This window comes from Penicillium cinerascens (genome assembly GCF_028974065.1).
Source record: "Penicillium cinerascens strain IBT 15544 chromosome Unknown contig_6_segment0_segment0, whole genome shotgun sequence".
Classification (NCBI taxonomy): domain Eukaryota; kingdom Fungi; phylum Ascomycota; class Eurotiomycetes; order Eurotiales; family Aspergillaceae; genus Penicillium; species Penicillium cinerascens.
The window spans coordinates 190,995-214,733 of NW_026695295.1; the positions used below are offsets into that span (position 1 = coordinate 190,995).

Below are 23,739 nucleotides of genomic sequence, written 5' to 3' on the forward strand. Positions count from 1 at the left end.
TGATTCGCTGGATAAGGGTGGAGAGCCGCGGGTTTCCAGAAATCAAAATCTCTCCACAGAGAAGGGTCCCTCGCGTGAGCAGCGCTATCGTTTCGCTGCTGCTGGTCGCTTCCGTCTGCCTTTCTGTGGTTACATTGGGTCTCGCCCGATGCGCGTGCGGTGGTTTGGCATTGTGGAACAGACAGCGCCGATCGCATCCACGGTCGGAGCGAGCTGCGAACAATGATTGTTTCGGGGTTTCTCCTTTTATTACCATCACGAGTGGATTCCAAAACTCTTGGCCCGGTGTGTTTTTGTACTAAGAAGGCGTCCTTTTCTCGGTTCACGCACCGATAAGAATCCCCACCGGACCTCGGGTGTGTGGTAATAAAAACTTGCCCTATATAGTTAATACTCGGCCAGCCCAGCTCTTTCTCTTTCTCTCCGTCCTCGAGAGAATCTGAATCATGTCGGCCGCAGATCGCGAGGCTGAGCTTGCCCAGTATGTTCACCTGTTCTGCTGTTCCGTACGGGACGGCTGACTCGCAAACACATTGCTAATTGACTTTTGACAGACCCCACAACAATGACTCCCCCGTCGAGCACATCGTGGTGAACAGCGAGAAGGACAGTATGTCCATTGACAAGGAGAATGGCACCATCACCTCCGACGGCGAGGAGCCCACAGAAGACGAGAAGCGTACTCTGCGCCACATTGCAGAGAACCTGCCCGTTTCCGCCTGGCTGGTGGCTGTGGTCGAACTGTGCGAGCGGTTCACCTACTACGGCATGTCTGGCATGTTCCAGAACTACGTTATGCGCCCGCTGGACGGCAGCCAGGGCCGTGGTGCTCTCGGCATGGGCCACCAGGGTGCGACTGGTCTGACCACTTTCTTCCAATTCTGGTGCTATGGTAAGCTTCGATACACAAGACTCAATATATGGACGGATGCTGACAGGGCCTCCAGTTACTCCCATCATTGGTGCCATTGTCGCCGATCAGTACCTCGGCAAGTACAAGACTATTGTGTGGTTCTGCGGTGTCTACCTGATCGGTCTTCTGATCCTGGTCTGCACTTCTATCCCCGTTGCTTTGGAGCACGGTGCCGGCCTGGGTGGCTTCGTCGTGGCCATTCTGGTCATCGGCCTGGGTACCGGTGGTATCAAGTCTAACGTGGCTCCTCTGATTGCCGACCAGTACAAGCGCAAGAAGATGGCGCTCAAGACCACCCCCAAGGGTGAGCGCGTGATTATCGACCCGGCCCTGACAATCCAGCGTATCTACATGATCTTCTACGGCTGTATCAACCTCGGTTCGCTCTCTCTGCTGGCCACTCCCTACATGGAGCTGTACATCGGCTTCTGGTCGGGCTTCCTGCTGTGTCTTTGCATGTTCGCCACCGGTACCATGGTTCTTATTTTCGGCCGCAAGTACTACGTCGTGCGCCCGCCGCAGGGCTCTATCATCACGGATGCTTTCAAGGCCCTTTGGATCATGGTGAAGAACCGCAACATGGATGCCCCCAAGCCTAGCTGGCAAGCCGAGCACAGGGGCGTGCAATCCATGCCCTGGAATGACCACTTCATCGACGAGCTCAAGCGCGCCCTGGTTGCCTGCCGCGTCTTCGCCTTCTACCCCATCTACTGGGTCGTGTACGGCCAGTTCTCGAGCAACTTCGTCACCCAGGCCGGCCAGATGGAAGGTCATGGCATCCCCAACGATCTGATGCAGAACTTCGACCCGATCTCGATTATCGTGTTCATTCCCCTGCTCGAGACTCTGGTGTATCCTCTCATGCGCCGTTTGAAGATTCCTTTCCGCCCGATCACCCGTATCTCCCTCGGTTTCGTGGTCGCCTCTCTGGCCATGATGTACGCCGCGATCGTGCAGCACCTGATCTACTCCGCCGGACCCTGCTATGGTCACCCCGGCTGCGCCGCCTCGGTGGTCGACGGCACCGCCATGGGTAACCACGTCCACATCGCCATCCAGACCCCGGCCTACGTGTTCATCGGTATTTCCGAGATTTTCGCTTCCGTCTCCGGTCTGGAATATGCCTACACCAAGGCCCCGCCCTCGATGAAATCCTTCGTGCAGTCCATGTACCTCCTCACGAACGCTTTCGGCTCCGCTCTCGCCGAAGCTCTCACCCCTGCCGCCTTCGACCCCGCCATCATGTGGATGTTTGCCGCTCTGGCTTGCGCCTCGTTCACCTGCGGTATCATCTTCTGGCTGGTCTTCCACCACCTGAACTCCCAGGAAGATGATATGAACGCTCTCGATGCGGACGATGATCTCCAGGCTGAGACTGTGGCTCCTCACGCTACTGAGCCCGTCGACGCTGTTGACTTGGCGCAGCACAAGCACTAGATTTACTAGATTATTGTATTGATACTGTATAAGGGAGCAGGATCTTCCTGTGTTTGCTGAGCAGACGTTAGACGAGATTATGAGACAGATTAATCTCTAGTATATATTATGAATGTGAATAGATTATGATCTACACCCATGAATCTTTCCAATTCTTGTATTTGGCCCTCGAGAGGTGGTCAATCTCATTCGTTAATTCTAATACGGCAGCCCGACCCCGACAGAGGCAAATATCAAGCATCTATTTGGCCGGCGGAAAACGGTAATAGGCCAAGGCACCAACACTTCTGACAAACAGTAATCTAAAACTCTATATATTGGTAAGTTGCTCTGTCACATCGTCATGACAGCAATAAGTAGACACCAGAGCGGCGTGTTACCGTCGAAGTCCCGATAGTTAGCGAGACCGGGGGCTTTACGCAACAGCAAATCCACAACTGCATAATGGCCCCCTATTGCAGCTGCCTGAAGTGGTCTGCATTTTCTCACGTCCTGCGTATGCAAGCCTGTCCTCTGCTGATCCAGCCGGTATGCGTCCAGCTGCTGTAGCAAGATGCAGTGCCGTCCTTTTTTTGATCATCTAGCGTATTGACATCTTCTCCCCGACTGCAAAGCATATTCAAAGAGCCAAAAATTCAGCGTCAACCGCCATTCGATTCTCGATATTTGTTTTTGAAAGGCCTTGTCTTGTCATGGAGAATGCACTGCCATTACGATATGGAAAGCGTCTTCATATTTTGTGAAGAGTCGCATCTATTCAACGCCTATGACCATAATTCTAAGCGTAGTGCCTGAAACCATGCAGCCTCGGAAATAAAGGGCGTTAGGGTACTGTCAATCCAAAGGGACCAGTCGTCATCCCATCGTAAAGCACAAACAGCCAAGCAATATTCCCAGTACGCAGGATACCACCCGGATTTTTCCCAATCAATTATCACGAGGCGTGTTCCTTCATTGTCTCGATGGCTTTTCTCTAGGATAATAATATTTTTCCGTTGCAAATCACCGTGAGTGAATGTCGGCTCGTGGCCCTTAAAAATGAGAGGAAAGCATTTTCGAAGATACTCCGCTCTGTAGAGTGGGCCTCCGTTGTAGGTATACTTTCGCATCATTGCTTCGTTGAGATCCTCTTCAGAATCAAACGGGCCATTCACTAACGGATCTGGTTCTTGTGTCCAAAAGATCTCGTCCAGGAGCTCTCTTTTGCCGACACTGCCAAAGTACTTTGGGGATGGAAGCTGGCGTAACTCGTCAAAGTACTTCCGCAGGTCACTTAGTATCTCTTGTTTGTCCGATATTGTAAGTCGCGGCCATGCTGAAAGAAGTGTCTGACCGACAATGCGCTCCATGACAATGAAATTTTGGCCAGTTTTTGGGTCTGAATAGAGAGCGAAGACCCGCGGCACAGGAATTTTTGTATTTGCCCGAACAAATAACATGTTTTCTCCTTCCATGAGACTGACGCCGAGCCCATATTTCACAACAAAATGCTGGCCAACTCCAACGATTCTTCGCCCTCCATATTCCATAGAAATGTCTGGAGCACTCTCGATTTCGGCATCAGTGGGGAGAGGGCAAGGCAAATCAGTTGCATAGAACGGAATATCAAAGGATGTCTTCATTGTTGCTCGATATCAGTCGGTGGATCGGCAAACGGGCTGGAAGTAGGCAATGAAGAGAATGCGACAGCGACGCTCCTATTTATCAGCTTAGTGATGCAAACACCACCGACGTGTTTGTTTGCTTTCATGACGTGATTGGTATTCCTAAGGCGGTGAGACCGATACGATTTGGGGCTAGGGGAAAGTTGTTGCGGCTGCATCGGACACCAACATACATCGACACTGATAGCTGCTGGATTGTGCCATGGGAAGAGGTCCGAAGGGAGTTCGCAGGAGACAAGATGCCGAAGCGCAACCTATCGAACATTAGGCTATACGGATGTCTCGCCTACTGCCGCATTCAGAAGCTCGCGCAATCTGACAAGATTCATCCGCGCGCAGAGGTCGGCTTCCTGGTCTGTGTTGTGACTTCAAATGTGTGGAATATCTGGTTCCCGCAGCGCGGTAGGGTCGAGTAAGTTAGGGACGCTATCTTTGATGAATCTCGGTGATACACACCTTATTACCAACCAATTCAGCCGATCGAAGCTGCCGTCGCCATTGGCACGATGCTAGAGACCACAAGGCGCGATGATGAGGATCATGACCTCGCTGCCTAGCCTATAGAACACCAGAGGGCGCAAGAAGCAGTAGAGCCTATGATATCAGCCGAGAAACAGATACAAGAGGTTACCAACCCCGCTGAACGATCGCTTCTATCACTTGCTATCTTTCCTTGTCGTTTAGGATCTCTGGTTCTGCTACCAGTGGTAGTGGAACCTGCTGAATTGGCTGGTAATCAGGTGTGTACCCCCGCGATTTATTAAAGATCACATACTGTCATCGCAAATCCCTGGTTTCGACGGAATAGGAGTGAGGTAACGCACTAAACTATATCGAAACATGGGGTATGAGATTAGCGTAAGTGAATCATCGTCAAGTCATGGGAATCTCCACCGCCAGGCAATGATCATGAAATCTATAACTTCTCATACAAAACAGCTCACTGACTATTGGCCGGATCATCAGGCCCCCAGGAAAGAATATAAGTTGATACAGGCCACTAATTGATATCCACGAGCTTGCGCACCACTCATTGATCCATGTCCATACATATTCGCCTGAAGCGACCTACAATCGGCCCTTTAACTATTTTGTAAGAATTCCTGCATTGACCAAAGCATTTATAGCTTCCTGGGTCCATTCCTGACAACGGCGAAGTGGTTCTTTTGGATAGAGTCTCCGGGGTCCTTCGAATTGCTTTTTCGGCGGAGGAATGCGTTCGCAAGTCGGCTTGATGCGGGGGAAATCGGCTGCGGCAATCTTCCCGATGAATTCTTTGCTTTGGTAGGTCGCTGATTCTTCAGGCTTTTTGGCAGGCTTGTCGTTGTGTTTCATTCCATTCTGTATGTCGCCGGTGACTTGAAACACGTGTCCAGATTGGTCGCTGTTTATCTCGACGAAGATGGCGTGATGATCCCGGGGAAGGCCAGCATAAGAAACTCGATAGACATTATAAGACATCTCTGAAAATAAGGGTCAGCTATGGAAATGGTATCGCCGCCATTGGTGTTAAATGCACTTTTGGGATTTGTAGACAGAAAATTCGTGATGGTTTCCTTGGGAATGAACTTGGACTTCTTGCTTTGATTCTTTCTCTAACGAAATATTTCGAAATATTTATATTATAGACGGAAAGTCTCAACATTCCCTTGTTGGCTCTTTTTGCCCTATCCTCGCATTTGCCAACCTATCAAGTAGGAATCATACCCTAAGCGCTGTCAAGATGAAACAGCCACACGATGCAACCACTAGCGCGCGGCACCATTGACATGAACGTCCTTTGACATCCAATAGCCACCCACCAATAAGGCCTATGCTAAGGTGACGGTACTTTCGTTCATCTGCTACGGAAGAGTGTTTTTCAAGCGTTCGGTCCCGGACAAGCGCTATATCTCGGCGATAGAAAGCACCATTGGTCAGCAAAAGCCTGATTTTTCTACCGCCGTCCTCGGCCATCCCGACCCTATGAGTGTTTTGACGCCCTCATTCAAACGGTCCCCTGCCATTGCGATGTAATCTGCAAGAGAATTTCATTGGGCCGCAGCTGAGTCGGCTGGCATAGGCACCATGGTAGACCAACATCGGTAGTTGACCAGTCACATTTGGGTCACCACCCGCGAGTGTCGACGGCCTGGGTTCCATATATTCCCCGCTTGACAGACCCTGCAGCGACTAAGCATGTGAAGCTTTCGCTGAAGTGGCCTGTTGCAGAGACAAGTACCAGGTTTCGGCATAGGCACCAGACAACCACTGGTAATCTCTAACTAGCTGGACAATAAGGCATATTACAGTCACCCAAGCTTGGAGCATTTTGTAGTGCAAGGTAGCAACATTATTGCAGGTCAATGAGCTCCGTGAGATCGGTGTTATGAACCCCACAGTCGCCAAGCGATCCGTTCATATGTATGCACCACCAAGAGAGAGGAGACAGGATGGCCTAACGTACGCCTGATTTACAACGCCACACCTCCTATCAATCAGCCCGGGCTCCAGGAGTGTCTCAGTAGACGCCAGGATCGGAAGGGCGGCTACGGGGAAAAATAAACGGAGAGCCGACAAGGCTAAGAGTTCAGGGTAAGACCGAAGGAATCGCTGTCAATGACAGCTGCACCAAAGCTTTATTTTAGGAGTGCGCTCTGGTTGCGACTGTAAATACTGGCCAATAAATAACCAGGAACAAAGGACAAACTGGGGAGTCAAAGCACCCTGGGGATGGTTTGACTATGATGATTGGACTAAATGGTCAAGTAAGTTATGCGGGCCCTAAGGAATCGTCGGGATTCTAAGTGGGACCCATGCCAACTATAATGACTCTCGGTGTTGTGGCAAAATGATTGGTAATGAAGTGGCTGAGGTCATGCTGAACTCATCAGCTCATGAGGGTTACTCTAAGTGGAAGTGGTGATGCTTCACTGATAGTGAAAAAAGTGAAAATATAGTTCAGGACCAAGGATCGGCCAAAGCAATCCCATCAATTGAGTGCGTTGAAACGCGTTAATTGAGTTCACCTGCAGCGCATGTATTTTCCACCGTGTCCTGCAATCATGACGTGCGGCCTCGAATTGCCACTTGTATCGGTACTTACGAAAAGGTGGCAGGGTACGTGTTGAAGAATGTACCGGTACTTGACAGGACCCTTCAACCGCTCCACCCGTCGCCGATCCGCATCGCATACATAAATAGCAACGGGCGCAGCATCAGCCACAGTCGAAGAGTCCACCGTGCAAGGAGGCTGGGAGATGGGGTGGTTTTTACTCGCAATTCAATCGAACTTGTAGGTTTGAAATCTATCACTCCTGAATTGCCCCAGGTCGACACGGACGCGGTACTTCACCCCCTGACAATCCATATCCCGTATCGTGACACGAAGGTCTTTCTGCCCCTGCCACCCGCCAGCCCTTCCGTCACTCCACCTCTCCCGTCTCACCCTTTCCTCCTCTTCAACCCCCCCTTTCATTGCCCTGAAACACATTCTTCATCATGAGTGTGAGTCTTCCCTTTTGACGTGTCTCATCTCTTTCTAACCACACTCAGTACCAGAGCTTGGGGGATAACACTCAAAGCGGCTACGGCCAGTACAACCCCTATGGGGCCCAGGAAAACCCCTACGCCCAGCAACAACAACAGCCACAGCAGCAACAGCCGTATGGCTATGGCGGCGGCTACGGCCAGGCTGGAGCCATGGAGCAGGGCAACGGTGGATATGGTGAGTTCAATCCCGATGGTCCCGCCGTGACCCTGGAGGAATACGCGCTTACACGACTCTCGCAGAAATGTCCAACATGCAGCAGTCCGGCGGCCCGACCGTGATTCTCAACAAGTGCAAGGAGATGAACGACGCGATCAACGAGCTGCGCACCAAGCGCGAGGGCCAACTGGCATCCGCGCAGACCGCGCTTTTGGAGTCGGCCACCGGCAAGGAGGACCAGCAGGCACGCCAGACTGTCGACTACATCGAGGACGAGATCAACACCGCCCTGCGCTACCTGCGCGACCAGTTCAAGCGCATCAAGGAGACACCCGGCTCCGGTGACCCGCGTGTCTCCGGTCAGGTCGAGAACGTCAACCGCAACCTCCGCCGCGAGATCGAGCAGTACCAGCGCACCCAGTCGGACTTCCGGAAGCGCCTGGAGGAGCAGGTCCGCCGCCGTTATGCGATTGCCAACCCCGAGGCTAGCCCCGAGGAGCTCGAACAGGGTGTGCAGAATGTTCTGGCCGGTCAAGAGCAGGCCTTCATGGTATGTCTTCGGTTTCTCACGATTGTCTACCCGGACTCGGCTAATATTTGTGATAGGTTCCCGGTACTCGATCCCGCCAGGCCAACGATGCCCGCCAAGCCACCATGCAGCGATCCGCCGCAATCCGCAAGATCGAACAGGACATGGTCCAGCTGGGCCAGCTCTACCAGGAGGTTGCCGAGCTGATCCACCAGCAGGAGCCGGCTGTGCAGCAGATCAACCAGGGCGCCGAGGAGACGCACCGCAACGTGCAGCAGGCCAACAGCAAGCTGGACAACGCAATCACCAGTGCCCGCAACGCCCGCCGGTGGAAGTGGTACGCGTTGATCATCGTTAGTACGTGCCGATTCTCTCTCCCCATTGTAACGTTCCCGACTAACCTCCTATACAGTCATCATCATTGCCATCGTCGTCGGTGTCGCCGTCGGAGTCACGGAAGCCAATCGCGGCGGGAAATAAGCATTGCCCCATTACCACCCTCTATCCCCGTGTACGACCCGCTCTCATACCCTCCCTGTACCTTTCTATCTCCCTCTCGTTTCTATACCACCCTCTCGCATGTCATATTTGTCTCACCGTGTAAAAGCAATGCTCGATCCGCCGTTTCCTTTGTCTCGTTTCTCCCAGGATTGTGTACAGCGTCCGCGACCGCACGACGGTCATGATGATTCTGCTTGCTCGCTGTTCTGTGCCTCCATGTGCCGACGATTGTCGCGCGTGGATGTATATACTAGATTGTTTGGTTTTCTTGTGAGCGACCCGTGGCTATCGCTGATGGCTGATTCTCGGGCGCTAGAATCTATGTAATACGCCTAATAATTGATTCCTTCTGCTGTCCCAGCTCTATCACTTCCCACCTACTTGACCGGTATGTGTATAGTGTATGCTGTAACTTGAATCGATTCAACGGGGTATCCAATCCGACCCTTCGCAGGCCGGGCATTTCTAATCACAAATCCTACATCGACAAATTTACACATGCACCCTCAAGTCACAACCTCGACATTCGAGACCATCAAGCCTGCGCCTCCCTCTCCTTCTCCCTCGTCTCCTCCGCCGGCGTCTTAGTCTTCAATTGCAGCGCATGAATTCCGCCCTCTTGACTCATCTCCTCCTTCAACAAGGCATAGACCATACGGTGCCTTGCAGGCTGCATTTTCGACTCGAAGGCATCGGAAGTTATCGACACACTGACAACGTTATTAGTCCCACTGTCGTATATATCGGGCGTAGACGTACTGGAAATGGGTCTCCTTCGAGGCAACGCCCTCCATCGCCTTGTGGTGGGCGTGCTTGTGGGAGTCATTGCGGATAATCAGGGTAGACGGGGTGAAGGCGTGGACGATCTATTGAGGGGGTTAGAGCTAGAAGTGGCGTGGCAGTCGGGGGCGTAGGACGGACTTTGTCGCGCATCAGATCCTCCATCGGAGTTGCGGAGGCCATTTTCGCGGAGACGGAGAAGAGGCGGCGCGGGAGGAGGCCCGGGAGGGTGCGAGGGAGCATTGGAGACGCTGTGATACAGCGGGAACGAAGGAATTGGCAGAGAAAGAGAATGAGAAGAAGAAAGAGGAACGAAGGTATAGAAAGGTGGGAGGATAAGCGTAATTGGAGAAAAGCGGAGTCGCAAAGTTGCCTGATCTTTCCGCGGAACTTCAATCGCACGACATCAACTTGCCATTGCCCCTCGACTACTGAACTAGCCATGAGGCTTTTGCCATAATTCCGAATATCTCTACGGATATTATCAAAATGCCCGGTCGTCTGATCTCGCGACTGCGACCGCGCCTGCAGCTTCCGCGCCTGGCTCCCCGCGCAAGACTGCTCTCGACGCTCCCGAATACCCCGATTTTCCGAGCTCTACAGGAACATGACCCGACCAGTCTAGCTGTCGTGCACAGCGTGAGTGAGCGCTCGTTTACATACGGCAACCTCATCGGCGACGTACTCCGCGCGAAGGAGCAGCTCGAACACAAGACCACGGGCAAGCTGGCCGGGGAGCGGGTCGCGTTTTTGGCGGAGAATAGCTATGACTACGTAGGTACTGTGTCCTTCCACTGCCGGATCTATCGAGTAAAGCCTAATGGATTATAGTGACGCTGCTTGCCATCTTTGCGAGCGATGCTATCGCATTGCCCTTGTCCCCGTCTTTTCCGACTGGTGAACTCCAGTATATTTTGGATAACTCCGAGGCAAAGATGCTCTTGGCGACGGAGAAATATGCCGATAAGGCGGAGCAGGTTCTCAAGGCTGGACTGAAGCGTGAGCCTTTGTTTGATATCAGACAGAAGCTCAGGCAGGGTGCTGGGAGTGAGTCTGTTCAATTGGAGAATCTGAAGCAGCCTGCCTCCGGTGGCATGATGCTGTACACTTCGGGGACTACGAATCGACCAGTAGGTGCAGTTTCCATTGTCCCAGAAGAACTGGCCTAATATCCAACAGAAAGGCGTGCTCATCCCCGACTCTGCACTCGCAGCACAAGCATCTTCGCTTCTCAAAGCATGGAAGTACACACCACAAGACCGACTGCTCCACCTACTCCCACTCCACCACATTCACGGCGTCGTCAACGCAATCGTAACACCCCTGTTCGCCGGCTCGTCCATCGAATTCATGTACCCGTTCAACCCAGACCAAGTCTGGCGCCGTCTCGCCGCACCATTCACGGCAGACAACCCCAAATCCAAAATCACCTTCCTCACAGCGGTTCCAACAGTCTACAACCGCCTAATGACATCCTTCGCCACCCTGCCACCAGATACCCAAGAAGCCGCCAAGCAAGGCATATCCCCCTCCAACCTCCGCCTCAATATCTCCGGCTCAGCCGCCCTCCCAACACCCACGAAAATAAAATGGACATCCCTCAGCAATGGCAATATCCTCCTCGAACGCTTCGGCATGACCGAAGTAGGCATGGCCATTAGCTGTGGCCTGGACCCAGCAGACCGCATCGACAGCAGCGTCGGCTGGCCTTTACCGGGCGTCGAAGCTCGGCTCGTCGACACCGAAACCAATGAGGTAATCCCGCTCGACAGCAAATATGCGTCTGGCCGCGAACGCGAAGGCGAGATCCAACTCCGCGGCGAAACAATATTCCACAGCTACTGGGGCAACGAGAAAGCCACAGCCGAAAGCTTCGTATCTAGCCCTGACGGCGGTAAACCGTGGTTCCGGACCGGGGACGTGGCCACTCGACGGGTCGTTGAAGGTGCAGGATCTGGATCTAGTGGTCAGTGGGCTACGGGACCTATGTATTTCATACAGGGCCGGAAGAGTGTGGATATCATCAAGACGGGCGGCGAGAAAGTGAGCGCGTTGGAGGTTGAGAGGGAATTGCTTTCCTTGTATGTGTTTTCCCAAATCCCTTTTTTTCTTTGTCATTGTTACTGACCTGGCTAGGCCGCAAATCGCAGAGGCTGCTGTTGTTGGCCTCCCTTCGGAACAATGGGGTCATAAAGTCGCCGCCGTTGTGGTTCTCAGCGCCGATGCAGCGAGTAGTGGACGGAATGGGAAGACGTGGGGACCTATGGATATGCGGCGTGCGCTGAAGGATCGATTGGCGTCATATAAGGTTCCACAGGTGATGAAGGTTCTGGAGGCCATTCCGAGGAATGCGATGGGAAAGGGTGAGTTATTCCCTCCCGGTGCAGTTGGATTGTGCTGGGACTTGATCTTGCTAACGTTGAACAGTGAACAAAAAAGCGCTCGTGAAAGAGGTATTTGGTGTTTGAGATAAAAGACGCGATGGGGATAGTTCTCCGCTCTGAAGTGTACGATATTGGAGTATTACAATGTAGATTCGAATGTAAATCTATTCCATGAGATCCACGATAGAAATCTTTCCATATAATGTATAGTACAGTGTTGTACAATGCCACTCCCGTCAGGAAGCAGGCTCAAGCCCACTCGCCCTTCCTTTGAAAGGCACTAACCAACCTCGTCGCCTCCATCTTCACCTCCAGCTTTGCCATATCAACAGCCGTGATAGTAGCATCAACAACACCGAAAACATCCATATCTTCTCTACCGGGGCAATGCTCCGGAATGGTCACCACACATTTGACGCCCAGGTTCGTGATCACGCCCGAGTAAATCGGTCCCTCGTGGGCGAGTCCGGTGAGTCGCGGGACGCGCAGGATGACTCGGAACGAGGGAGGCAGCTCGCATTCGGCGAAATAGAAGGCGCGGAAGAGGAGCATGCAGGCCCAATGTTGTGTGGAGAAGGAGGAGACTTCCTTAAGGCGTGTTTTCAAGGTCTGGCCGAAGTGGATCAGGTTTTCTACGTCGGCTTTAGTGTAGGGGAGAGGGAGGGATGGTTGTTCCGCCGTGGAGTCCTCGACGGGTTCGCTCTCAGAGGGAAGAGCGGCTTCTTCTTCAGGCATGTCGATAGCAGCATTGAACTGCCGACCGTTCTCATGCTCAAAGCGCAGAGCAGCCTCAATCTGGTAATGCGCAATCACATCTGTAAACCGACGAAGCGGACTCGTGCTCTTGACATATGCATTTATGCCGAGGAAGTGGTGTTTGATGGGGCTAGACGCCGACAGAGCTTTTGGCAGAACGAAATGTAAGAAGTTTTTACCGCCATACTGGGCGATATTGTCGCGCGTGACGCGTGCGTATTCCGGGTCATACCAGGTGCCGTCAAAAACAGCGGGGATGTTGCGGGTAGCGCAGAATTGGCCCGCGATGTGGCCGGCCAAGTTCATTAGTAGAGAGACGAGGTTTTCTTTAGACTCGTCGGGGACTTCCTGCGCGTCGAAGTCATGCATGCGGAGTTGGATGATGGGGTCGCCGATAAAATACCTGCCCTCAGTGACCTGCATCTCGTATGGCTTTGTAGGCGCCGTGCCCATCTGGACGGAGACGGAGAGGTTCGGCGATAGACGTTGCATGTCCATTGCGCCGTTCTTTTGGCGCTGGGTGCGGAAGCCGAGCATCAGCTTACGGAGAAGTGTGAAAGTGTCTTCGTCTTCTGGAGTGAGGGTCTCGCGAATTACTCTGTCAGCGGCCAAGGGCTGATCGACAATGGTTCCACCGACTTTCAGCGAGGCCGTCGGTCCCCTTTTGTCCGGGATGAAGAAGTCGCGCAGCTTGCTGTGGGTAACATTGATGATGTTTCGGACGGTTCCGTTTGTCACCTCAGTGTCGAGAATCTCGCCCTGCAGATTCATCTTCGCACTGAAGGTCAGTGTTGGCCGGCCAGGCGAGAGACTGAAGTTGCCCTGGGTGAGGGATGTCGGGAAGATGGGGTATGTACGCTCTGGGGCGTAGGTAGTGGCCCACCGAGAGCCGGCATACTCTATGGTAGGGTCGTTATGGTGCAAGAAGGCAGTTGGGTTGGCGACGTGGATCCGGATCCAGAATGTGTCGTCAGAGCCAGGGATTCGTTCCAGGGAGACACCGTCGTCGATTTCTTGTGCATTGACATCGTCTATGCAGTACACAGGCAAATCACTCCAGTCTTTCCGGAGGCCTTGCATAGAGTCCGTGAGAGAAAGATTCCGGCAGGACTCCTCAATCTCTTCCCATCTCATATCCTCGAGAAGAGACATGCCGTGGCCAGGGAGGAGCAGGCTCTGATCGAGGAGGCCGAGGTTCTCCCATGGGGCTATAACACCGATCTCTTGCAGGAACAGGCGGGTTGACGCCTCACTGAGGCCGAGAGTGTTGTACATTCCCGTTGCGCGCATGATGTGCGAAGCGGCCGATCGCAGGGTGCCAGAGGGCATGATCACAGATGGGATTGCATACAGTTGCAAATACTCCAGGATAATCCGGTCGTTATCAGTGAACTTTTCTGTTAGGACTTCACGATACAACATGGGCTTGCCATCCTGTCCCGGCTCGAACTGCTGAGTTGTAGGTCCCACGCTGGACATGATAGTGGGCGAGCGAACCTTTCGGCTCAGACGAATGAGACGCTGTGCCTTTTGGATGAACATCTGCATCGGATGGTCATTGAACTTTGGTGTACTCTTGACCATGATGGCTTCGACTAGATGGTTTTGGTGCTCGTGGACCCATGTTGTAACTTTCTCAACAGCGGTGGCGATTCTTTTCGGCTGCACCAGGTACAGGCTGCTGAACAAAGAGTTCGAGTCCTTTTCGATGAGAAATGGGTGGTTGCGCACCGCTTGGTGGACAGCATATAGGCTCACAGCTGTCAGTTCGGACTCATCGACATCCAAAACCTTCATGGTCAACTCTTCGAGGGTCAATCGTAGAAACTCAGTCTCGTCCGCGGTAATATCGTAGATTTTATCCAGTCGCTGGGCATTATCCCGACAGAAATCCATCATATGATCTTGGAAATTGCCCATCATCTCCAGCAGCGGGGCTCCAAGCGGTCTCGGGAGACCACCCTCCGGAGTGGATTGAAGCTCAGATTCGACACGAGCAAGTCCATTCGGAAAATAGGGCTTAATGGGCTCAAGCAGCTCAGTGGGAGCAAAGCCTTTGAGGACATAATCCAATTCACCTGCAGAGCAGGCACGCCACATACCACGTTCGGTGTAGAACTGCTTCTGCCTGTTGGTAGACTGCACATAGATGGCCAAGGAAGATGTCCCATCTACCCGTATTAGGCTGACCATATCACCCGGTTCCAGGTGGTCACCCTCAAATTCCTCTGACATGTCCAGATCGGTTTGGTCCGTCAATTGCGAGCTGGCCCGGACGCTTTCAGTCTCTCCACGGCCGTTCATCATGACGAACTCAGCGTTGAGAGCCGTGGCTGACCCTGGTTCATGAACTGAATCTAGATTCTGAGGCGCTATTTCTTGCCACCGGCGAAGGTAATATCGGATATCGTTGGTCGTCGCATACTCGGCGTTCAGGCGAGCCATCTGGACCTCTGTCGCCGTTGGCGGGTCCTTCTCGGTAGAGTTCTGTGAAAAAGTTGTTAGCTGGTCCCTATGGTTAAAGGCGCATTTCCGCGTACCTCATCCTTGACCTCATTGGCGACAATCGATCGCAGAGTCCTCGTGGTTGATAGCGAGCGTTGTCCGAGCGTTGGCGTGCGAGTCACCGGTCGAGGGAGCAGACATTCTGCTCGCCTCTGCCGCACTATGCATCGCACACAGAGCTGCCTGGTAATGGCAAGTCTCTGCAGTGACCCTGCTTTGGGTAATACCATAGTCGTGGTTGCGTCGACACACGACGCTCGTCGATCGCGAAACTTGGATTATTTGGCTGGCATAATAATCCACCGCCCAGGGCGGTACCATCCAGGTCTCGTGACCTGTCAAGACATGCGTGCTTCCCTCAGCGGTTTGTTCTATTTGTTCTATTTCTGTTATTGCCTTCTTTGAAGATTTGATATGTCAACAGGTGCATTGCTCATCGCGACGATTTTTGAAATTATCTCTAAGCGAGGCACAAATTTGACGGTGCGGAGATTTTTGAAATCTAGTTCGGATTATACCATCGCCAAGATTCGATAGTCCCGAAATCCTACACGGAACGAAGACAGTAATATCCACAAACGTGGCATGGCGGCCCTAGGCGACATCTGCGGCAGTTCGTCCGAGCAGGATTGCGCAGGGATAGGCGTCTCGAATGTCTCATCACTCGCGCTACGCGAGGTTGAATTAGTCTACGCACCAGGGTTCACATGGGACTTGCTCCATCTCGTCGCAATATCACATCTGACGGCCAAGGTTCCCAAGTATGGACAAGCCATGGCAGATCGCAACTATGGGCAGGCCCACTGGCCCGTCAATGTTTCAGATCTAGGACTCCCCCAAGACTCTTTCTCAAGGACAGGTCTACTGTGCACATCACGCACAGCCCTTAGTCGTATGCAGCGTGTTCGTTTCCGTTTGGGAAAAATGGTCAGCCACCTCGGTAGTACATGCATGAATTCATGTGAAAGGAACCCACGTTAGGAACTGCTGGTCCGGAGGATTCTTTCTCAGTTTCCCTAGTTTGGCAATCCCATCGGACGCACGAGGCCGAGAACCTAAAATACTTTGCTGACGAGCGCATATCATTTCTACACTGGTCTAAGCGAGGATACTAAACTTCCAGGAACCGTTCAGGGGCAATCCCCGCGCGGTCCGCCTTAACCCAGCCGGAGCCCTGTCACTCTACATAGGTCTCCCCACTATCGATCAGAACAGGGGCCTGCCTTAGACTATATGCCGCTGTGATGCACCACACCCTATTTATGTCTGCTTTTCTTCTTCTCGGATGAGGGACCATCATATGTACAATCCCACGCCCTTCCATGGTTGGGTTGGCTTATCTTTAAGGCGCAGTGGTATAGCCAGAATCGTAAGCGTAGGGCGCGGACCTTCCGCGGAACCTCCACCAAAATTCCCATTGCATCTAGCGGCATGCCAATTCTACAATAGTGTAAGCCTTTGTTCTAGGTCTACAATCAGGGAACTGCTACTCCGTAGTAGTGGGGCCAGGAACCAAACTTGCAATCCTCCACCACTCACGGCTTATGGATACCAATCGCGCTATGGCACGGCATGGCAACTGGTCCCCATCTGCCTCTCCGTTCGGGTAGAGAAGCCTCAATGCCATCAAGAGTATTCAATAACGCATATCCTCACGGTCAACACCAGACAGACTTTTGGTTGGCAAAGAAGTTTAATCTAGTGACCTCATTCGACGAAGTATTCTCTCCGACTAGGAACCCGAGGTTTCAGCAAGCATCCAGCTTGCCATATGCTCCAATCCAAACAGAGCCGGCCCAGCCCCACAAAGCCTAAAAAAGAGAAGCGAGATGGGGATAGCCACCGATCATCCGAGTCTTTCTTGGCAGCCTGAGAATCGTAAAAAAACGCCAGATGCTCCCTACCCGATCAGGGAAACTGCGGGAATTCCGACAACTGGGTTTCTGCAGAACCCCTGTACGCTATAGTTTGCCCACCTCAATCCTTCGGGGCTCCACCAGGAGGGGCAGTAGCTCGAGGGATACCCTCCGAGACCCTTAAGGACCCATTAGCAATCATGGCTATTTATATGAATCGAACACCCACTTCCCCAGGGTTAAGTCTGAGTTTGACCTTTCCATTCCAACTTATTCGTTCCTTTGCCACAAATTCAATTTCCATCGCCCAGGGGTTTGCATTTGTTTACTTCATCTGTATATACGTTGTTCTAACTCTATATAACCACGCTCTTTACCATGGTTTCCAGCGCTGGCTGGCGCGCCTTGGGGCTGGTCGTTGCTACCATTGCGCCTGTGGTGCATGCCGACATCTGCTCAACCCTTCAACAAGCCGGAATCGATATTGAGTATCCCCTCACGCTAGACTACTCGAGTGATCTCACCAAGTATTGGTCAGCAGCATGTGGAGACCTGAAGCCGACATGTATTGCGGCGCCATCTAGCGCCGCGGAGATGTCACAGATCATCACAGAGCTGCACAATGTCGAGACACTGTTTGCTGTCAAGTCTGGTGGACATATGCCGAATAATGGGTTCGCCAGTATCGAGGATGGTCTGCTGATTTCGACGAAGAACCTCGACCAGGTATTCTATAACCCCAAAGACGAGACTGCCGTCATTGGACCTGGTTTATCTTGGGAGGAGGCTCAGAAGGGATTGGACGGTACCGGCCGTGCTCTTGTCGGTGGCCGACTTGGAGGCGTTGGTGTTGGCGGGTATATGCTCGGATGTAAGTTGGTCTCAAAAAGTTTCCGTCTGATCCGTGCTAACAGGACCAGGTGGCATGAGTTTCTTAAGCACCCAGTACGGGTGGGCTGCCAACAACGTGGCCAACTTCCAGGTCGTTCTGGCCAACGGCACGATTGTTGATGCTAACGAGAAGGAGAATACCGGTAAGGGCGAGAGATAACTAAGACTAAACGACATGGAGCTAATCGAGTATAGATCTTTATAATTCACTGAAGGGCAGCGGTAACAACCTCGGCGTCGTCACCGCGTACACCATGCAGACACACCCCATCGACAAGGTCTGGGGCGGCAACTACATCTTTACAGCCGACAAGACCCCCGAGGTGTTGAATGCTCTGCGCAACTTCGTGGACGACTACCCCGATGACAAGGCCGCCATTATCTTGACTTCCGAGCACGGCGCGGTTATTGATTTCTGGATCATGTTCCTCTTCTACGATGGACCCGAGCCACCGGCGGGTGTCTTTGACGAATTCACTGCGATCGAGCACATCTCCACGACCAAGACCTGGGATAGCTACTACGATCTGTTGAAGTACAATGACATCTTCATTCTCCAGTAAGTATCTCCGGCTTAATAACCTGGAACCCGCTAACTTCTTTGCAGCGGACAACGCTACACCATCGCGACCGAAACCACCCCCGTCCCCAGCAAGGCCGTGGGCTCTTCCGTGCTGCAGGAGTACTACGACCACTGGTACAACGTAACCGAGTCCGTACTCGCAGTCCCCGGTGTGCTGGGTTCTATCGCCTTCCAGCCCGTGCCCACAGCCTTCTCCCAGAAGGCCGCAGAGCGTGGTGGCGTAAGTCTCCCCAAGATCGCCCAAAAAGAAAACAACAACTAAGAATAATAGGACCTTCTATCTGTCCCTACGGACACAAACTACATCTTTATCGAGCTCGACTTCTCCTACTCCTTCGCCGCAGACGACGAGACAATCGACCAAGCCAATCAGAACCTGTACCAGGGCCTGGGCAACCTTGTCCAAAAGAACATCGACGAGGGTCGTCTTCCGGACGTCTACCGACCACTTTTCATGAACGATGCCTACTTTAGACAGGACTACTGGGGCCGTATCAAGCCTGAATCGAAGCAGTATGCGCTGGAGACTCGGCTGCGGTATGACCCTGATGGGTTCTTCCAGACGCGAACCAGTGGTGGCTGGCGGTTGGAACAGTAAGGGAGAGACCGAGGTGGTGATCTTGTTGATTTGATATAATTTGGTATATAATTATCCTAATACGGAACCTACTGCATTTAATCTTCAATATTGGCAATGTTACTCTGTATAATTTGTAGATCCCATGCTGCCAGTGTACCTGGTGAAGCCAAATTCTCCGAGAAATGATCCAAGCTATCTGATGATTGTTTTGTTCGGCAGTTTCGATTCTTCCATTTTTCTCCTGTATTGTCTTCTTCTGGATTCCAAGCCTTTATTTTTGGTTCAACGCAGCACTCTTTGAATCCCTCCATAAGCTTGAAATTTGACGATCCTACAAGAAGAACTTCAAATGGCAAAAAAAAAAGTCAAAAGGATAGGCACACGATGTCAACAACTCGATGGCCACAATTGATGCAGCTCCATGATAATCACGTAGTGTTATTGTTTAGAAAGTAATTCATCAAGGTTCAAAAACCAATTGTCTAATTTCCTGTTGTCTGAATTGCCCGAGTTTGGAAAAAGAAGTACATGAGCCATTGAAATATCCTCTGCCATCTCTCAAGAATGCAAGTTCTCTATATTAAGCCCGAATGGTCCTTCAAAAATTAACCATAGGCGTGCAACGGCCCAATCTCCCACCAATTGAGCCACAACACATGGGATCCCCGGCTTGACTTGTACAAATGTGGAGGAAGTCGGTGTCATCTTTGGGCATATGACGGGCTATTGTGTTGAAAAGATGGTTAGTTTCAACCAAAATGAAGCTTGCATGGAGAAGAAAAGGGAAAGATAAAAGGCTAGTGTGAGGCAGTTGATCTCAAAAGAAAGAACTTACGATCTGAGCAGTCCATGCCTGAAGAGCTTAAAAGATCAGAAGTGCAGCATTTGGCTTGGCTGCCACTTGGGCAGACAGCAGCCAGGCTAGAGCCGGCGAAAAGGGCAATGATAGTGGTGAAGAACCTCATTTTGGGTCGGTGGCTATTGCCTAGGTAGATGATAATATAGAAAAAGTGTGTTTGAATGGAACTTTGTTTGAGGAGAATGGTAGACATAGGCGACCTTATATAGGGGTGTGTTTTGCTTTGGGGGAGAGTGAATGCAAGGAGGCAAAAGACAAGATCGCCAGCCTGCCACCTAGATTTTGGTTGGCAGAAGACAAGATCGCCAGCCTGCCACCTGATTTTGGTTGGATCTCGGCTCAAGGAGATCTCATCCCTTCAGGAGTCCTATCAATAGTGAGAGCCGACGAAGCACAGCAAATCAGCAAGGCGAAACCAGCCCATCCAGTTGCGGATCGCAATGCATGACCCTGACGGCTGGCTCAAGCTATTACTCCGAAAAAGGTGCCTTTAGACATGGACCTTGCAGACCAAGTTTGGTGTCGCACTTACAGTAGTTTTCGAAATCAGCTATACCGCCATACTCCTACTAGTTGATTTCTGGAAAATAACTCCGGATAACGCTAACCCGTTTGGCTTTACCGCCTCATAATTCCCGCTCACTTGTATAGTTAACCCTTGAGTGCATGATCAGCTGGTTCCCAACCTGGTCATTTTCGGTTATACCAAAAATAAGCCTGTTGATCAGATGGAAAATCCCATTTTCTATATCAAAGAAAACTATATCATCATTTTCACAATCACCTACTACCGCGCAATCGGTAACATACTTTCGTGCCGCCCACTTTGGTAAAGGGAAGACTGAGGGCCAGGTTATCTACGCTTATGGTCAATATCAGGACAACTGGGAACGTCAACTTTTTGGTACCTGGCGAATCGTGCATCGCAACTTGGTTTACATGGTGTGCCTTTTTGTCACGAACTGGCAGCAAGTACAAAGGTTAACAGCTCTCCATCTAGGGCCCCCTAATTGGCAACGAGTCTATTTTTGTCTGCTAGCTCATAAATCCATTCCCTGCGCATTAGCGCAATGCTGGAATCATGGCGATAGATAAATATCCATAGCAAAATTCAAACTTCATCGTGACTTATCTTTCATTACTTCGTCCCACAAGCGAGATGGCCGTCGTTTTCGTCAACGCAGGCGTTCATGTCTCTGCGACTAAAGTTCAAATCAATTGAGGACGATTTGGCCAGCCATAAAACATACACGGTAAATATTCAGAGCAATAAGACTCTGTTTAGAAACTTTTATTCTCTAGCAGCCGCGTTACAGTAAAAAAAAAGAAAACTAGTCCGAAATATTCAGACGGTGAATATCCAAATCTTACCAAATCTTCAAACCTCAAGCCATGTGCGATTCCTCAAACCTCATGCTTTCATTTTCAGGTTGATACAAGGTGGACCAGCTACCAAGCAAAGTGGACCACAAACGGACCAAACACTTCAATGTGAAGTTCCATTACCAGCGAGCAGTGCTGAATGTGCCACTGTGTCCCTTCTGATCATGGGACCTAGTGAAAGGGTGAAGAAGTTCACCGATGTTGAAAATAGTTTAAGCCGATCAACCACCTAGAAGAGCGAGGTGATCAATCAGCACAATTGATATGCGGGTATATGATTCAGAGAAACCGCTACCAGCAAACATCTAGATAAAAGGAGATGGCGGAAGACGCCAGAGAGCCTGAGAGGGCAGGCATCCAAACAAAACAACCCCAACCGCCCACACTATAGATAACAAAATCATGAAACAAGATCGACCACGCAGTACCCATCCCAATTAATCCCAGCCTCAATTTAGTACCCCGGTAGCCGCCTGCATCAGATCCGGCAGTGGGATGACGACGAGTGGTCGAGAGGCGACCGGGGCTTTAGGTTCCAGCCCCAAGCGCCGGGGTGGGGCGATCAACACCCACGTATAACCCGTCCTGTAATATTTTAGAAACGCGTCAAAGAGCTCTGAGAGCTTCGTGCAGCTAAGCTGTCACATAAACGGATTGCTATATGCGGCAGCTTGGATTGTGGTGTCTGATTCGTTGTGCGCGGCGGTTGGATCTAGACATTCTCCAACAACGGGACTAGATGAGGCTGCGAGAGCGTTTGAGGTGGTCTAGATTGGAGCCGATGCTAATTTGGTACGATCTAGATTCTTTTTTTTCTCTTTGTGTCAGCGGCTGTGTCTTTGGGCTATATAAGGATGAGCCGTGAACGTCTTTGACAGTTCTGCAGGATTCACTTTAGGTTTTTACTTTCATTCAAACATTCTCTTTGTCTTCTTGTTTCGCATTTCTTCCCGACGCTCCTTGATATTTCTTGATATTTTGGGTTCGTATCTACAGCATCACTCCTTGGTTACTTTGGATTCGGTTCAGCGCCTTCTATTCGACATTCATTCTACGCAACACATTGTATAAGCGAAATGCCTCGCTACGGAGCCCTCGGTGCAACATTCCAGTTGGCACGGCTATTCCAGTTTGTCTCACTTATTGCTATTATCGGCATGACGGCCAAGTTCATCGCATCGATCGTCTCGAGCAACGCTACGCCGCCGAATATTCTCATCGGGACAATCAGTGTGGTAAGTTCAACACCTTCCCCCTTCCCACTCGAGGCCCTTCTAATGAAAGTAGACTTGTATCGCAGTAATCTACTGCTTAATCACCGCGGTTCTTTTTATGGATAACATCCTTCCCTTCCTCGCCTGCGCAGCACTCGACCTGCTCCTCTTAATCGGGTTCATCGTCGTCGCTGTGGTAATGGGCAAGCCGCTGTCCTACCTGAAGTGCACATCACTGGCTGAGCTGGGATACAAAGATGCAACGGCTTATGCATTCTCGTCGCACCTGGACAGTTACCTTGCCACCATCAGCGGGACGATCGACTACAAGTCGTGGATCGGAGCGTCCAAGGCGATTTGTCTGGAGACGAAGGCGATCTGGGGACTGAGCATTGCCTTGTGGTGAGTACCCTGATTTTTGTGAGGTTTCATGGATACTAATGTGCGAATAGTATTCTGCTTTTCTTCTCGATGCTCTGCAGTGTCTGTCTTTGGCGCCTGAAGAAGGCTCTTGCGGCTGCGGAGGAAAAGTAACCGTTCTCTTCAAAGCTGGGTGCTCGATCCGCAATCTATACAATGGACGGAAGGGGGGGGGGTAATGGGTATTGGATATGGAAATAACGAGAGAGAGGCAATATGTTCAAACCATCTTTCAACGCACTAATGGTCTGACTTCTGGCGTTTGGCGTACATTTGATTGAGAAATAGCTAAAACCCCATATATATCCACAAAATGGAACACACTCGCTCATGCTATGAAAATCTCGCCCGAGTTCAAAAAAAAAAAAAAAAATCAGAAATAGAAAAGAAATCATCCCGAGCTGACGGGTGGGATGATAGCAACCTCCGCCCCGGGCTGAATCAAGCGTGTCGGCTCATCGTCAAGATCAACATACTCGCCGTCAACACTGACGCCGGAGCTGCGGAGAATAGCATCCCGGATGCCGGAGTAGCGCTCTTCCAGGAGGGGGAATAGATGCGAGAATGTGGTTGGCGCGGGCAGCCGCTCAGTGTTCTTGGCGGTGTATTGGGATGCCGCGGCGAAGTAGTGGATTGTAAAGGATGATTCTGGGCCGGAAGTGCCTTGGGGGTTTGATTGGGAGGCCATGGTTGAGAGAGTACTGAAGATGGAACAAGAATATGGTCGACGTTACGAGTGAAGTTGAAATTGTTTTGGCGAGGCGGGGTTCGCCGATACGGCTCGGCGGCTTATACT

General features: G+C 51.5%; 10 protein-coding genes across 10 annotated transcripts; 6 read left to right on the forward strand and 4 right to left on the reverse strand.

Annotated features, from left to right (window-relative positions):
* Positions 1 to 446: 446 nt before the first annotated feature.
* On the forward strand, positions 447 to 2,350 carry N7498_006066 (peptide MFS transporter; the record flags this gene model as incomplete). Its single annotated transcript, XM_058453128.1, has 3 exons — positions 447 to 481; positions 555 to 892; positions 948 to 2,350. 3 exons carry the CDS (start codon positions 447 to 449, stop codon positions 2,348 to 2,350), a joined length of 1,776 nt encoding a protein of 591 aa, XP_058307319.1.
* A 764-nt stretch (positions 2,351 to 3,114) lies between these two features.
* On the reverse strand, positions 3,115 to 3,972 carry N7498_006067 (aminoglycoside phosphotransferase family protein; the record flags this gene model as incomplete). The annotated part of the gene is made up of 1 exon (XM_058453129.1): positions 3,115 to 3,972. One exon carries the CDS (start codon positions 3,970 to 3,972, stop codon positions 3,115 to 3,117), a length of 858 nt encoding a protein of 285 aa, XP_058307320.1.
* Positions 3,973 to 4,253: 281 nt separating this feature from the next.
* Positions 4,254 to 4,571, forward strand: N7498_006068 (uncharacterized protein; the record flags this gene model as incomplete). Its single annotated transcript, XM_058453130.1, has 2 exons — positions 4,254 to 4,388; positions 4,491 to 4,571. 2 exons carry the CDS (start codon positions 4,254 to 4,256, stop codon positions 4,569 to 4,571), a joined length of 216 nt encoding a protein of 71 aa, XP_058307321.1.
* Positions 4,572 to 7,494: 2,923 nt separating this feature from the next.
* On the forward strand, positions 7,495 to 8,711 carry N7498_006069 (syntaxin; the record flags this gene model as incomplete). The annotated part of the gene is made up of 5 exons (XM_058453131.1): positions 7,495 to 7,500; positions 7,555 to 7,720; positions 7,786 to 8,252; positions 8,309 to 8,588; positions 8,644 to 8,711. 5 exons carry the CDS (start codon positions 7,495 to 7,497, stop codon positions 8,709 to 8,711), a joined length of 987 nt encoding a protein of 328 aa, XP_058307322.1.
* A 556-nt stretch (positions 8,712 to 9,267) lies between these two features.
* N7498_006070 (BolA family protein) lies at positions 9,268 to 9,755 on the reverse strand (the record flags this gene model as incomplete). The annotated part of the gene is made up of 3 exons (XM_058453132.1): positions 9,268 to 9,442; positions 9,492 to 9,598; positions 9,654 to 9,755. The coding sequence occupies 3 exons, from the start codon at positions 9,753 to 9,755 to the stop codon at positions 9,268 to 9,270; spliced, it is 384 nt and encodes a 127-aa protein (XP_058307323.1).
* A 246-nt stretch (positions 9,756 to 10,001) lies between these two features.
* On the forward strand, positions 10,002 to 11,980 carry N7498_006071 (acyl-CoA synthetase; the record flags this gene model as incomplete). The annotated part of the gene is made up of 5 exons (XM_058453133.1): positions 10,002 to 10,290; positions 10,344 to 10,642; positions 10,692 to 11,593; positions 11,649 to 11,875; positions 11,940 to 11,980. 5 exons carry the CDS (start codon positions 10,002 to 10,004, stop codon positions 11,978 to 11,980), a joined length of 1,758 nt encoding a protein of 585 aa, XP_058307324.1.
* A 165-nt stretch (positions 11,981 to 12,145) lies between these two features.
* On the reverse strand, positions 12,146 to 15,387 carry N7498_006072 (exoribonuclease II; the record flags this gene model as incomplete). Its single annotated transcript, XM_058453134.1, has 2 exons — positions 12,146 to 15,139; positions 15,193 to 15,387. 2 exons carry the CDS (start codon positions 15,385 to 15,387, stop codon positions 12,146 to 12,148), a joined length of 3,189 nt encoding a protein of 1,062 aa, XP_058307325.1.
* A 2,004-nt stretch (positions 15,388 to 17,391) lies between these two features.
* Positions 17,392 to 19,085, forward strand: N7498_006073 (FAD-binding oxidoreductase; the record flags this gene model as incomplete). Its single annotated transcript, XM_058453135.1, has 5 exons — positions 17,392 to 17,884; positions 17,934 to 18,047; positions 18,100 to 18,463; positions 18,512 to 18,707; positions 18,759 to 19,085. The coding sequence occupies 5 exons, from the start codon at positions 17,392 to 17,394 to the stop codon at positions 19,083 to 19,085; spliced, it is 1,494 nt and encodes a 497-aa protein (XP_058307326.1).
* Positions 19,086 to 22,385: 3,300 nt separating this feature from the next.
* On the forward strand, positions 22,386 to 23,057 carry N7498_006074 (uncharacterized protein; the record flags this gene model as incomplete). The annotated part of the gene is made up of 3 exons (XM_058453136.1): positions 22,386 to 22,544; positions 22,597 to 22,925; positions 22,976 to 23,057. The coding sequence occupies 3 exons, from the start codon at positions 22,386 to 22,388 to the stop codon at positions 23,055 to 23,057; spliced, it is 570 nt and encodes a 189-aa protein (XP_058307327.1).
* Positions 23,058 to 23,334: 277 nt separating this feature from the next.
* On the reverse strand, positions 23,335 to 23,631 carry N7498_006075 (MoaD/ThiS family protein; the record flags this gene model as incomplete). Its single annotated transcript, XM_058453137.1, has 1 exon — positions 23,335 to 23,631. The coding sequence occupies one exon, from the start codon at positions 23,629 to 23,631 to the stop codon at positions 23,335 to 23,337; it is 297 nt and encodes a 98-aa protein (XP_058307328.1).
* Positions 23,632 to 23,739: the final 108 nt, after the last annotated feature.